At 43.7% G+C, this 12,829-nt stretch overlaps 2 protein-coding genes across 14 annotated transcripts in view; one reads left to right on the top strand and one right to left on the bottom strand.

Moving 5' to 3' along the window:
• Positions 1-2,985, bottom strand: part of Faxdc2 (fatty acid hydroxylase domain containing 2) — a 28,221-nt gene extending 25,236 nt beyond the window's left edge. For 2 of the 6 annotated variants that reach the window (XM_074057068.1, XM_074057067.1), the window contains exon 1: positions 1,020-2,494. In XM_074057068.1, coding sequence (XP_073913169.1) covers positions 1,020-1,085 — 66 coding nt within the window. In that variant the 5' untranslated portion in view covers positions 1,086-2,494. Of the gene's footprint in view, positions 1-1,019; positions 2,495-2,537; positions 2,612-2,840 lie in introns of those variants that run through there. The other 4 variants (XM_074057065.1, XM_074057066.1, XM_020169527.2 and 1 more) reach the window with 4 other exon arrangements.
• A 5,641-nt stretch (positions 2,986-8,626) lies between these two features.
• The window catches only part of Cnot8 (CCR4-NOT transcription complex subunit 8), a 61,466-nt gene continuing 57,263 nt past the window's right edge, over positions 8,627-12,829 (top strand). For 4 of the 8 annotated variants that reach the window (XM_074057073.1, XM_074057072.1, XM_074057071.1 and 1 more), the window contains exon 1: positions 9,285-9,537. The gene's annotated coding sequence lies outside the window, so the exon portion shown is untranslated. Of the gene's footprint in view, positions 9,061-9,281; positions 9,538-12,829 lie in introns of those variants that run through there. The other 4 variants (XM_074057070.1, XM_020169525.2, XM_020169523.2 and 1 more) reach the window with 4 other exon arrangements.

Genomic DNA, 12,829 nt, shown 5'->3' on the forward strand with positions numbered 1-12,829 from the left:
TGGGGTTCGAAGCCAGTCAGGACAAATAGCTCACAAGACCCTATCTTGAAGATATTCAACACAAAACAGGACTGGCAGAGTGGTTCAGGTGATTGAGTGTCTGCCTAGCAAGCATGAGACCCTGAGTTCAAGCCCCAGTACTGCCAACAAAAAAAAAAAAAAAAAAGAAAAACAAAACCCCAACAAACAAACAAAAAAAAAAATGAAGAATTTGGGAGATTATCCAAATTAGGTGCTTTTTAGTGTGAGTCTATTGAAAACAAATCCCCAGCCTAGATAAATGACACAAGCCTATAAACTGATGTTCATAACCTCAAGGATCTGAATACAGGAGAGAGGAGTAGGGCAAGGGGTAGGCAGAGTAGAAACAGTTTAATTTTAACTTTTGTCTTCAGCCCAGCTTTTTCATATTTTCATTTAGATTGTAGGCTCCTAGATATTCTACATGGTTAATGAATATTCAGATTTTATGGGTATAAGATATTTTATCTTCATATCACTGTGTATATTTGCTTTTTCTTTTTTTTTTTTTCTTTTTCAGTACTGGGGATTGAACCCAGGGCCTTAAGCATCTGAGGAAAAAATTCTACCACTGAGACATGCCCCAGCTTTTTTGCTTTGAATTTTTTTTTTCTTTTTTTTTTTGTGGTACTGGGGCTTGAACTCAGGTTCTACACTTTGAGTCACCCCACCAGCGCTTTTTAATGATGGTTTTTTTTTTGAGATAGGGTCTCTTGACCTATTTGCCCAGGCTGACTTTGAACCATGATCCTCGTGATCTCTGCCTCCTGAGTAGCTAGGATTATAGGCGTGAGCCACCAGTGTTCAGCTGTATTTTGCTTTTGAGCTACGGTCTCTCTAACTTTGCCCTAGTTGATTTTGAACTTTATTTTTTGGTGGTACTGGAGTTTGAACTCAGAACCTCATGCTTAATAGACAGGTGCTCTACTACTTGAGCCACTCTGCCACCTCTTTTTTGTGTTAGGTATTTTTGAGATAGGCTCTTGTGCACTATTTACCTGCACTGTCTTCAATCCCGCGATCCTTCTGATCTTTGCTTCCCAAGTAGCTAAGATTATAGGCATGAGTCACCTGCACTTGGCCTGGCCTTGAATTCTTGATCCTCCTGCCTCTGCCTCTGGAGTAGCTGATATTACAGGTGTGCACCACCTCTCCCATCTTTGTTTATTGTTTTTTTATAAACATCTGTTAAAAAAAGGATAAAAATCTGATAAAAATTCATTTTATAGCTAAGAGATAGACCTAGATAACAGAAGTGACTTGTTCCATACTCCACACAGTTTCTGGAAAAATCCAGACTTTCTAACACTTTGCCTAGTGCATGTATTTTTGAAATGGCAGAAATTGTATTTCATAGGTAGGGAGAAGGTAACTGATGCAAACATGACAGCTCCCCTTCCTAAGCCCCTGCTCCCAGGCTATTTTTATTGTAGGAAAGAGCTGAGCAGCCCACCTCTCAGGCCAGGGAGAAAAGCTTGAAATGCAGAAACACAGCTTAAAACCTCAGGCGAAGAGGCTATTCAGGAGCTACTCTGACCCATGGTCTGTATATATCTGAGGCTTATACAGAGGGAAGAGTGGCTGACACTGATTTAAGATGAAATGCTGGCAGGAAAAGGTGAAACTGAGACAGACAACAGTTTCACTTTTGTTCCCTTTATTCCTGCTACATGGTACTTTCACCCTTTAAGAGTTTACTGCCAGCTAGGTTGGTGGTTCATGCTTATAATCCCAGCTACTTGTAAGGCTGAGGCAGGAGGATCATGAGTCAGAGGTCATCCTGGGCAATTTATCAAACCCTGCCTCAAAAAAAAAGGGGGGGTGGGGTGAGGTTTTTCTGGCTGCTTGACTGGTGGCTTGTGAGCCAATCTGTCTTGTTTACTATGAGATCACAGCACCAGTCATGAGCCTGGCACGTAGCAGACAATCAGGAAGTATTTTTTGAAGAAATAAAAGAATGGAAAACATTGATTTTTGCCCTCAAAATATGACCAATATTTGCTACTGAACATTTCAGTGTGTATTCTGTGTGCTAGTTATCAGCTTCTTGTCTAATGTCAAAAACTAATACTCCCTGTATTTTTGTTTTGTCGAATTGAATTGAATCTCTATACCCCAGCCAGAGAAATTTAGTTGGGATTGCAATTCATAAGTTAGCATCTTGTCTTGCTTGCCTTAAGCCCAAAGGGCCTGTAGGGACCCCTTGGAAAACATGGCCTGTTTCTCTCCATCTGCACACCCTGATGGCATGCATCTCACCTGATAATTCTTATAGGAGTTCTTCTAGAGGTCCCATCAGGCCCCTGACAATTCGAAAGCTGCAGCCACTGTCAATATATCTTGAGATGTTGTATGGAAACAGCTTTTACCTGGCTCCCCAACTCACAGCCCAAACATCCTCCCAGAGACATTAGAACATTATAACTTGCTCCATCCTTTCCAGGGCATGGTAGATTAGCCATGAGCAGCCATCAGGCAACAGGTGCTTCCCAGCAGTCTCCTCAGGTTTGACTTGCCTCTTGGGAACTGCTCCTTCATGTGGGTTTGAAGTCAATCCCAGTCCATGAGTTTCAATTGCTAGAAAGCAAAACTATAGAGGAGATAGATGGTAGGCATGTAGGCAGAGATGCTGACATCAGTGGGAAACAGGTAGGGAAAGGTCCCAGGACATGGCTGGAAGGCAAATGTCACCTGTAATGTGAGTGGAGAGGACTGGATGATGGCGGAGGTGGGAAGTGTGTATCTTGCCCCTCTGTAAATGAACTTTGATGTGTCCTGACCTTCACAAACTGCTCCCCTCCCCAGCAGCAACTGCTTACCTCTGCAGTAGGGGGTTGCCAAGCTTCTCCGAGGTCCGGGCCACAGATTAAGCCTGCAATGTCTTCCCTTTCTGACTTTTAGTAGCTGTTGCTCTGCTCTGCCGGCTAACCCTGTCGTCACTTGGGTGGGTCAGGAGGCTGGCCATGGTGATCACGTTACATAGCTGCCGACTGGCTGTAGTCAGGCACGTGGTGAGAGAAAAAGTTTGTATCTGTGTGGGCTGGAGACAAAACGCCTTTCTTTCTAAAGGGCATGTCTTTAAAGCTGAGAGGACACACTTAGTTCAAGCAAGAACATTTGGCCAAACTCTAGGCTCCCCTTATAACTTTTTTTTTCTTTTAAAAAAATTCCCTTCATCTTCTGCAATTTACAGGAGGCAGGTTGAATAAAAGTCATGAATATCAGATAATGACAGGCAGTCCAAATAGATAAAAAGGTTAGAGAGTAAAGGAGTTAATTTTCTCACTTTTTAATTGCTTTTCTTCCTGTGGAGGGCAGGTGGGGCGTGGAAAAGTACCAGCCAGTAGGACAGCTGCAGGTGCAGCAGGGACACTCTGCAGAAGGTGAGCATCTTACAGGGGGAGCTAGGACCTAGGCTCTACTTCATGAAATAGGGAGCATCTTTGAAAATAACTGAGTTCTTATTTTTAAATGTCTAAAAATTATGATAGGCAATATTGCATAATAATGCTTTAAAATATAAAGGGGTCAAAAAGACTGTAAAGTGAAAAATCTTTTCCCGCCAAGAAGCAACCTGTGACTAGTTTTTGTATATTCTCCCAGAGCTTGTCTGTGTAGACAGAAACCAATGTCTTCCCCTGCACTTTAAAAACAGCACCATATGTGTTTGTTCTGTACCTTGCTTTTTCCACTTAATATTCCTTTAGGAGTTGCCTTTTTTTTTGGGTGGAACTAGGGTTTGAACTCAGGGCTTCACGCTTGCAAAGCAGGCACACTACTGCTTGAGCCACAGCTCAGTACCGCAGTTCATTTTGCTCTGGTTATTTTGGAGATGGGAAATGCAAACTGTTGCCTGGGCTGGCCTCAAATCTCGATTCTCCTGATCTCAGCCTCCTCAGTAGATAGGATTACAGGTGTGAGCTACCTGCACCTGGTGCCATGTTCTTTTTAGTGGTAGCATACTCTGTCTCATTGCATAGATGTGTTGTATTTTTTTTTGATTTTGAAGTTTCATTAAGTTCTTAGCATTAATTATAGTTACATTTTAATAATTAGATGTTTTATTAAAATGCTTACCAACATTAAAATTTGTTGTAGCCATTTTCAGGGACCTTTGTGTTAAACTTCAGTTAGCCAAAAAAGGACCCTGTCTTCGTCGTCTTTCCCTAATTCCTTGCACAAAACCAAGTAATCATTCAATGTTTGCTTGCAATTGATTATATTTTGTACAGTTCACTCATGTTCTTCCTCATCTTTCCTTTTAGAGATAACGAATATATGTTTTCAATATTCCAGATATTTACATTATATATATATATATATATATATATATATATATATCCCTTGGCAGACCAAATCTATTTATGCACCGATTAAGTCTGACTACCTGACTTCTAACACCTGAGTCTGTCCCCTTTCATATAACATTGTCACTCCTACTGTGTAATGCTCCAAGTGTCACTGTCATTGCAAACATTTTTTGTCCAATGTGCAGAAACTATTTTCCAGTTTCCTATTATTTCTGCCTCTCTATCTCTGCTTGTGACAGCACCACTCAGAACATTACCTCTGTTTTCTTTCTGAACGTTTTTTTAGCTTAAGTGGCTCACTCCCTAAAATGATAGGTAATTTTTGCTATAATCATCTCATACAGGGTCCTTATGTTTTTCCATGGCACCAATAACTCTAGCACATAGCAGGTACTCAGTAAATAGCTCATTGCTGGGCAGGACTTGGATAGATGACTCTTTGCTATGAGCATCTCTCTTCAGCCCCGCTAGGCTTTCTCTCTGTCCTATCTTTGGGGGACAGTTCAGCTTTCTTGTTATCTCCTAGTTGTGTGAGATTCCCCCTCTTGGCTGATCTTGAACCCAAGTGCTTCTCAGGACAGAACCTGAGAGCCTGGACCAAGGAGAGTCTGAGCTCAGACAGTGCTGCCTCCCGCCCTCTGTGTGACCTCCACTCTCTCAGTCTCCATTTCCTCATCTGTGAAGTGAGTGAAGCAGGCCAGTGGGTCTCGAGGCTCCTCGCAGTTCTAATGTTCAATGATCTGGAATTGAGGTTCATAATCATATTTACCAATCCCTGTCTCTCTCAAACACACATCTGCTTGGAAACTTCAGAAAAATTCTAACGCCTTTGGAGTCTTACAGACACAAGAACATTGTAAGAATGCTGCAGAAGTTCAAAAGAAGATGCAATGTTGGTCATTTAAAAAATAGAGTTTCTGAGATTTGGCTGTAACATCAGGGACTATGAGTCTGTCGTGTGCACATAGAGCAGGGAGAGAGTTTTAGAACTAACTGGAGAGGTCCAAAGGACAAGTTCAGCTCTTTGCTGTATTAATATTCTTTACTGCTGTCTTTCCATTGGCCTGTATTTCCATCTGCCTAACTCTGTTGAAGCAGAGATCAACTTTCTTCTTTATAAACTATTGTGTTTAGGTAGTAGCCTTGAAATTTTTCACAAGAACATTAATGAAAACGATATTCTAATCAAATACCTAATAAAATTACCTAAGTCATCACCTTATGTTTCCATAGAGAATGTGTTTGGGAGAAGCTAGGTATCTTTTCTTACCAAATTTAGTAGAACTAAAGCAAAACAAAAAACTCCCCAATGACAACAACAAAACTCTTAAAATATCTCTGTCTTTATTCTATGTGTTTAGAAGTCAAAGTAATCTTTAAAACCAAGAAAGGATCAGGTCATTCACTGAGTAAAACCCTTCAAAGTTTCTCTCTGTACTTGGGTTAGAATGTAGTCTTAAACCAACCAGGCTGGGCCATCCTTTCCCTCGGCTTTCCTCTGGGCCTTACCTCCGGCCACTCTGCCTTTGGAAGTCATAATATTTTTTTTGTGGGACTGTGGTTTGAACTCAGGGCCTCTTGCTTGCAAGGCAGTGCTCCACCAGTTGAGCCACCCACTAGCCCCCACTCGCCCCCACTCTGCCTTTGGTATACTTCTCTATAGCTGCCTTGGCCTCCTTTTACCACCTCAATTATACAAAACTCATTTCTTATCCTTTGCTTGAAATTTACTGCCCTCAACTCCTCTTTTCTTTCCTTCTCACCTCTGGTCCAAATGTCACCTCCTCAGAGAGGTCTTGTGGCCTTACATGTAAGTGACTCCCTTTATTTTTCCTCAGTCCAGTCTTTGTCATGTTATCTCACTGGTTTCCTTCATGAGAACTATCACAATTTCTCAGTAGCTTGCATTTCTTACTTGAATGCTTTTTTACTTGTCAGTTCTTGCCACCAAATGTTAATCATAGAACTTAAAGCTCTATGATTATTATTGGCAGATTTTGGAATTTTACTTTAGTAAACTCTTAAGGGAAAAGAAAAATTGAATGAGATATGGATAATAGAGATTAAATATATATTTTCAGATTTTAAAAAATGCAACAGGGACTGGAGCTGTAGCTCAGAGTATGTGCAGGCAAGTCCCTGGTTTCAACATACAGCATCTCAAAACAAAAACAATGAAAACTTTTTGTAAACCTGAAATTATTAGTGATCAGGTTTTTTGTAATCAAAATAATACTCAAATGCTTAGTTATGAAGCATGACCTTTGCTCTATATTTTGAGGAATTTGGATAATCTGTTCATATTTACCAAGAGCCAGAAGTTTTTTTTCTATTATGTAGGAAAAGCAGGAACAACAAACCTAACACAAGAAGTTAACCCCAACTACAAAAACAAACCAAGCTGGGCACTGGTGGCCCACCCATGTAATCCTAGCTACTGAAGATGATCGTGAGGTTCAAAGCCAGCCCTGGCAAATAGTTCTAGAGACCCTATCTCGAAAAATCCCATCACAATAAAGGGCTGGTGGAGTGGCTCAAAGTGTAGGCTTCAGTACTGCAAAAAAAAAAAAAAAAAAAAAACCAACAACAACAAAACAAAACAAAAAACCAAAAACGGTGGCAGCTGGGGCATTCTGCAGTTCAACTATAAAGACAAATATATAATCTGATAAAAGACAGCTTTATACAAAGTGACAGACCTTGGCTATCCCTGGGAGAAGAAAAACTCCAAAAACGAATTGATAAATCAACAGGCTTCTAGGTATGTCAGGGTTTGGAAATGTGGCACAGAGGTTGATGACTTATTGTGGCACTTCCCTGGAGGAATTGATCTGTTTTCAAAATCATTTAAAACTCATTTTAGGTTTTATTTCCCTACACATTATACTTCTAAAGAAATGCATACACATTAGGTTTATTGAATTGGGAATAACAGGAAGGCTTGGCTGGCCAAGGATATCACCTCTCTGGTTCTTATTATTTTAGGTGAGACTGGGGTTTGAACACAGGGCTTCATGCTTGCCAAGCTCTACCTGGCTTGAGCCACCTCTCCAGTCCATTTTGCCCTGATTATTTTAGAAATGGGATCAAACAAACCATTTGCCTGGGCTGACCTTGAATAGGAGATCCTCAGGAGCTCAGCCTCCCAAAGTAGCTAGGATTACAGGCATGGGCCTTGGGTACCCGGCTACCTGTTTGGTTCTTAAGGAGATCATTTGATAGTGTTTCTCAATTTTTTAAACCTATATGTTCTCAAGGGAGTATTTATCCAAACCTTACTTTCCATGGCTTACAGTACAAAATCAGTAGTTTTTTTTTTTTCCCCCAGTTAGTTCTAATTTTGCCAATAGCATGAATCAGCACAAAATCCATTGTTTAAAATTTAAACACTCCAGTGCCTCCTGAAATACAATCCCTCTGTGTTTGGTTTATATTTATCTTCAATAACCTGAGAAAAGCTCTAGGTGAGGGTGGTGAGGCAATGGAGATGGTGCGTTTCCTGTTTGATTGTTGCAGCGCACATCAAGCGCTGGGCTGCAGGAAAAAACAAAATTCCAAGGATCGCGGAGGGCGCCGTTCTTGCGACCGGCGCCTGCTGAACGCGCTTCCCTCCCCGACTGCAGTGGAAGCGGGTGAGAGGCTGCTGGAGACCACCGGGCTGCCTGCGGAGCCCGTGCGCACCCGCCCTCTCATCGGCGAGCCCGCCGCAGGGAGCAAATGAAAGCGAGTTTCAGAGAACAAACGGAGACCGGACCCAGTTATTTATTGAATACGCTTAACACATCTTCGCTGGTGCAGGATCTTCCTCCCATTTATTAATTTTTAAATTTTCACCGCAATCGTGGGAGATTCTCATGTCCCTATTATAATTTTAGCTTTTGGGTTTCCCGTTTGAAATTGACCATTAAGGCCAGCTCAGCTTCCAACCCAGGCGATGGAAGTAGGATTTTGGAGAATCTGTTTAGGGAGAAATGTTTCCAAGTGCAAAGAGTAGAAGTGAATCGGGATACACTTGCTGCCTGCTCACCAACAGGCCCTGCAGGTGAAAGCACTCGGGGCGAAGCCTAGAGCCGTGCCCCACCTCCGCCCAGGGCAGGGCGGAGCACCGCGGGGGAGGTCGGGACCCTGGGCAAGGCAGTTCTTTGTCTTTTTTCCCCAGCAGGAGAGCACGAGGCCGCGGTGCGTCCCAGTTTGGTCAAGCGCCGCCTAGGGCAGGGCTGGAAGAGCCCTGGTCCACTCGGGGTCGAGAAGCCGAAGGGCCCTAGATAGACCTCGAAGGCTAGCCCGGGCCCGCGCCCTCAGCCCCGCTCCGAGTCGGCTAGGTTTCGGAGTCCCGCCGCTGATGCCCCTTTGTACTCCGGCAGCCCCAGTTGCTATGGGAACGCTCCTCGCCAAGCTCCGGGAGGCTGGCAATGGCGACGTCACCCGACTTGGTTTGGGGGTGCCGCCCCACCCTCAACTGTTTGCCACAAAGAAGCCCGTGATGTAGATGTTTTGTAAGTGAGGGATCCAGGAGGTTGCATTAATACAGAAGGAAAAGCCAGGCTACATCCCTACAATCCCATTTCCTCCCGCCAACGATTTTAACTGTCCTACAAAGCAAGCAGGAGAGGGCGTTGTAATTTGGGGGATTTGGTCTGATGGACCACGCCTACGCGGGGTGGGGGGGGAACACTAGTTCTTGCACACGCGGAAGAACAACCGAAACCTAGCAGGGATGATGATAGAGGTAAGTCCGCGCAGCAAATCACGCGGCCTAGAGCGGGGCGTATTCCGCTTGCGTCCTTTGAGACCCCCCCCCCCCGCCCACCTTTTTCTGCGCCGGTTGGTTCTGCGCCTGCGCAATACTCCCAACAAGCTCTCAGGCGGAGCGAACACTCTCGGAGTCGCTGGGGCGCGCAAAGGGGGAGGAGCTGACATGCTCAGGCGCGCGCCTCTGGAGTGACGCAAGAGAGCAGGCGAGTTGGGCGAATCGGGTGGGTAGAGTGGCTCAGCCTGGTGGCTAGGTGGGTGGTACGTAAGGCCGCTCTGGGCCCCGGGACTCTTGTCTCGCTTGCCTCTTCGGTTCTAGGAACAGATCCTGGGCAGAGGGAGGAGAGCTTTGGGTCAAGGGTTGCTGCTGTGGCCGCTACCACCACGACCACCGCCGCCCAGGAGGCGACCCGTCACTCCACTAGCCTGTGTTTGGCGGACCCTGGCAGTCAGGGTAAGCGGGCCTCCTTACCAGAGGGAGGAGCGTGAGATGAAAGTGTGGGAGGCCGTCAGGGTCCTGTGGGAGGGAACTGACTGGGGGGTGTGTGAGGGGCAGGGTCCTTGAGCCTGCTCCACACAGTAATAATAGTCGTTATATGTGCCAGAACTTTACAAAGCATCCTACATGCTTCGTTTGTTTAACCTCTCCTGTAGTTCTCCGAGGTGCATGCTGCTATCAAACCCATTTTACAAGGTGGGAAAACTGAGGCACAAAAGAGGTTACGTAATTTAATGTAAGGCTACACCGCTAGTATGTGACCTGGTTTCGAACTTTAGCGTGGCTGGCCTTCAGGCCTGTAATTTTAATATTTTTGTCTCACAAAGGAAAAAAGAGGCAGAAGTGTTAGAAGGAGGAGGGAGGGCCGAGCATGGTTCCAAGTGGAGAGGTGATCCTGAGCGAGAAGAGTGGAGACCCCGGGCTGTGAGGAAAGAGGACCAGAGTTTGGAACTTTTCGGGCCTCCCTCTTCGGAGTCGCCTCCTTCTCCAGTTCTTCTGGCCCTACAATTTTTCTTGGCTTTATGAGCAGGAGCCGTTTTGGAGGTGCCAGCTTACAGACTTGGGGCGCTGGGATGGTGTTAGGATTCGGTTGAACTGTGCCTCAGTCAGGACAGGGTATTGAACACTGTTTTTGTTGGTGGGAGTAGGGCGCCGGAGGTCGGTGGCGGCAGGGTCTAGAGAGGACCCAGCTGCCATTTCTTCTAACATGCAGATACTACTTCCTTTTCCATCTATCTGTGCACGGCAAAGCCTTTGTTTAGGCTTCTACAACAGGGAAGGGATGTTTATTGTTTTCTCACACACTTAGGCTTAAACAAAACCAGAAAAACCATAGAGATTCACCTAAACCAGCCTTGGTACACTGGACTGCTTACTGGTGGCTTTATAGTTAGTTGCTCTTCAGAGATTTCCTGGATGAATGAGGAACTCTGTTGAGAGGTTTATAGATCGTCAGGAGTGAGCTGAACAGATGGTAGGTCAGCACAGGACAGGGACCTCAGTGATTCCTGTGGATCGTGGATGCCTTACCCTCTTGCACAATTTCAAATATAACTCTTGTGGGAGGCAAATTTCAAATCAGCCTGTGAGGCAGACGTTGCATGTGATCCAAATTATCCTGACATTCTTTAGGAAGATGCAGAAGTTGAGATTGCCATCTTATTTCTGAATATATCCATCCGACACTGTCAGTTTTTCCCTCAACTTTGAAACTTGTTACTATTTCTTTGGTTGTAACTCATATAATTAGGTACCTCTACGGGCTGTGTTGTACAAATAAACATATTTGAAAGGAATGGAATCATTCTACACTGAGATGCAGGCCTTGAGAGGCTTAAAAGGAGGAAGAAAACCCAAGAGAACATCTTGTTTGTGGTTCCCACCTTAGGCTCATTCTGTAGCATGTGCTCACCAAGCGAAAAGTGGTAGACTAATTGCTGGCATTATTTATTTATTTGAGGTACTGGGGCTTGAACTCAGGGCCTACACCTTGAATCACTCCTCCAGCCCTTACTTTGTGAAGGTTTTTTTTTTTTTGAGATAGGGTCTCACATACTATATACCTGGGCTGACTTTGAACTGTGATCCTCTTGATCTCTGCTTCCTGAGTAGCTAGGATTATAGATGTGAACCACTGGTGCCCTGCAAATTCCTGGTATTATTTAAATAGCTATTTTTCTCTTTTTTTGACCACCATATCCAGAAATATGACTTGCTAAGTTAAACGTGTAGTGTGTGATTTATCTTCACATTTGAGTGGCATTACATTTAGGGACTTGCAAGCTATTGTTTATTTCCACACACACTTCCTAGTTAAGGATTTGTTACAAGAATGTCTTACAAATTTTTTTCAGTGGTCTTTCTTGTGGGCTCTGCTTTTGTCAGATATGTATAGCAATAACTAGCTTTTTTATAGTGCTTCACTTTCTAAAATTCTTTTGTAAATTGAGGCCAATGTGTTTTTGTTTTTCTCTGCTTGTCTCCCTTTTGTTGCTTTGCTTTTATGGAAGTACCTCTCAAAAGCCCAGGAGTAAATCCCCTCTTTCAGTTTTTGGCTGTGTCTAGGGAAATTCAGAAGTGAAACTGATTTAACAGTAAATGGGCATAGATTAGGAATCTAAAATTCCGAGTCCCAACTTTTTCTTAAGTGTGGTCAGGGAGTGGAATTTACTCCATATTCACTTTTTTTCAGTTCTGGAATTTGAACTCAGGGCCTCATGCTTGCTCACTTGAGCCACTCAGCCAGCCCTTCGGTATGATCTTAGTCTTTCCTGTAGTTCTTTATTCTTTTGCAAGCCTATAATAGAAGAAAAACCAAGAAGAGGGCTGGAGGCATGGCTGGACTAAAAAACCAAAAAACTCCTAAAAAAATAAGAGAAGAAATAGATTCTGTCTTTGAGAAACTTCATCCTGTATTTGTTGGGGTCACCAAAAGAATTTATAAACAAGGAGGAAAAGCAAAAAGTTTATTAGGACACTGAGATAAGTAGCAGGCAGCTGAACATAAGGGATTGTTGCTGTGGTGCCTTTATGAGGGTTGAGGCAAGTTTATTAAGGCAAAGTAAATCAAAAGCAAAGCAAAGGTGCATCTTCCAGTGGGAGGGTGAGCAAACTCAAGAGACCCTGAACTAGAGGTCTCAAGACCTCAAGCTTGAATTAGGATCTGCAGAGAATGGGGGTGGATCAGTCTTAGAAAGCTAGGTATCATTAACTCTCAGAGACTTGGCTACGTGTCGTCAACTTCTCCCACAAGCTGAGTGGGGGAGTTTTTGGCCTTGGATGGTCAGATTGAGGCTGTTACTTTCTGTGGGCTCTAGGAGCTGCAGGTTAACAAGACCCTGCTGTATGTCAGAAGCCATTTTTTAAACATCAGCTGTCTAGGATATGGTTCCTTATCAACATCTAAGCCATGGTTCACAGGTATGAGGTTTTCTAATTCCCTGTCTAGCTTCCTTCAAATACCAGATAGCCTGCTTAAGTTTAGTAACTATAATTCCAGAGAAATATCTGTAGAAGTGTAGGATACCTTGAATAAATGGAATCTTTAAGGACTGTTGACAAACAGCAGATTGTTTTTTCAGAAGGTGATGACACTTGAGAATGCCAGGTTTGCTTTGTTCTAGATTCTCATTGTTGCATCTGCCAATCTTGAAAGTAGAAAGCAAAGCTTTTCTTTGCTCTGTCCTTTGCAAACCACTCATACTCATTTCACTGTTTCTGGGAATTTCCACCAACTATACAAACTAGA

The sequence above is a fragment of the Castor canadensis genome, chromosome 16 (genome assembly GCF_047511655.1).
Source record: "Castor canadensis chromosome 16, mCasCan1.hap1v2, whole genome shotgun sequence".
NCBI lineage: Eukaryota > Metazoa > Chordata > Mammalia > Rodentia > Castoridae > Castor > Castor canadensis.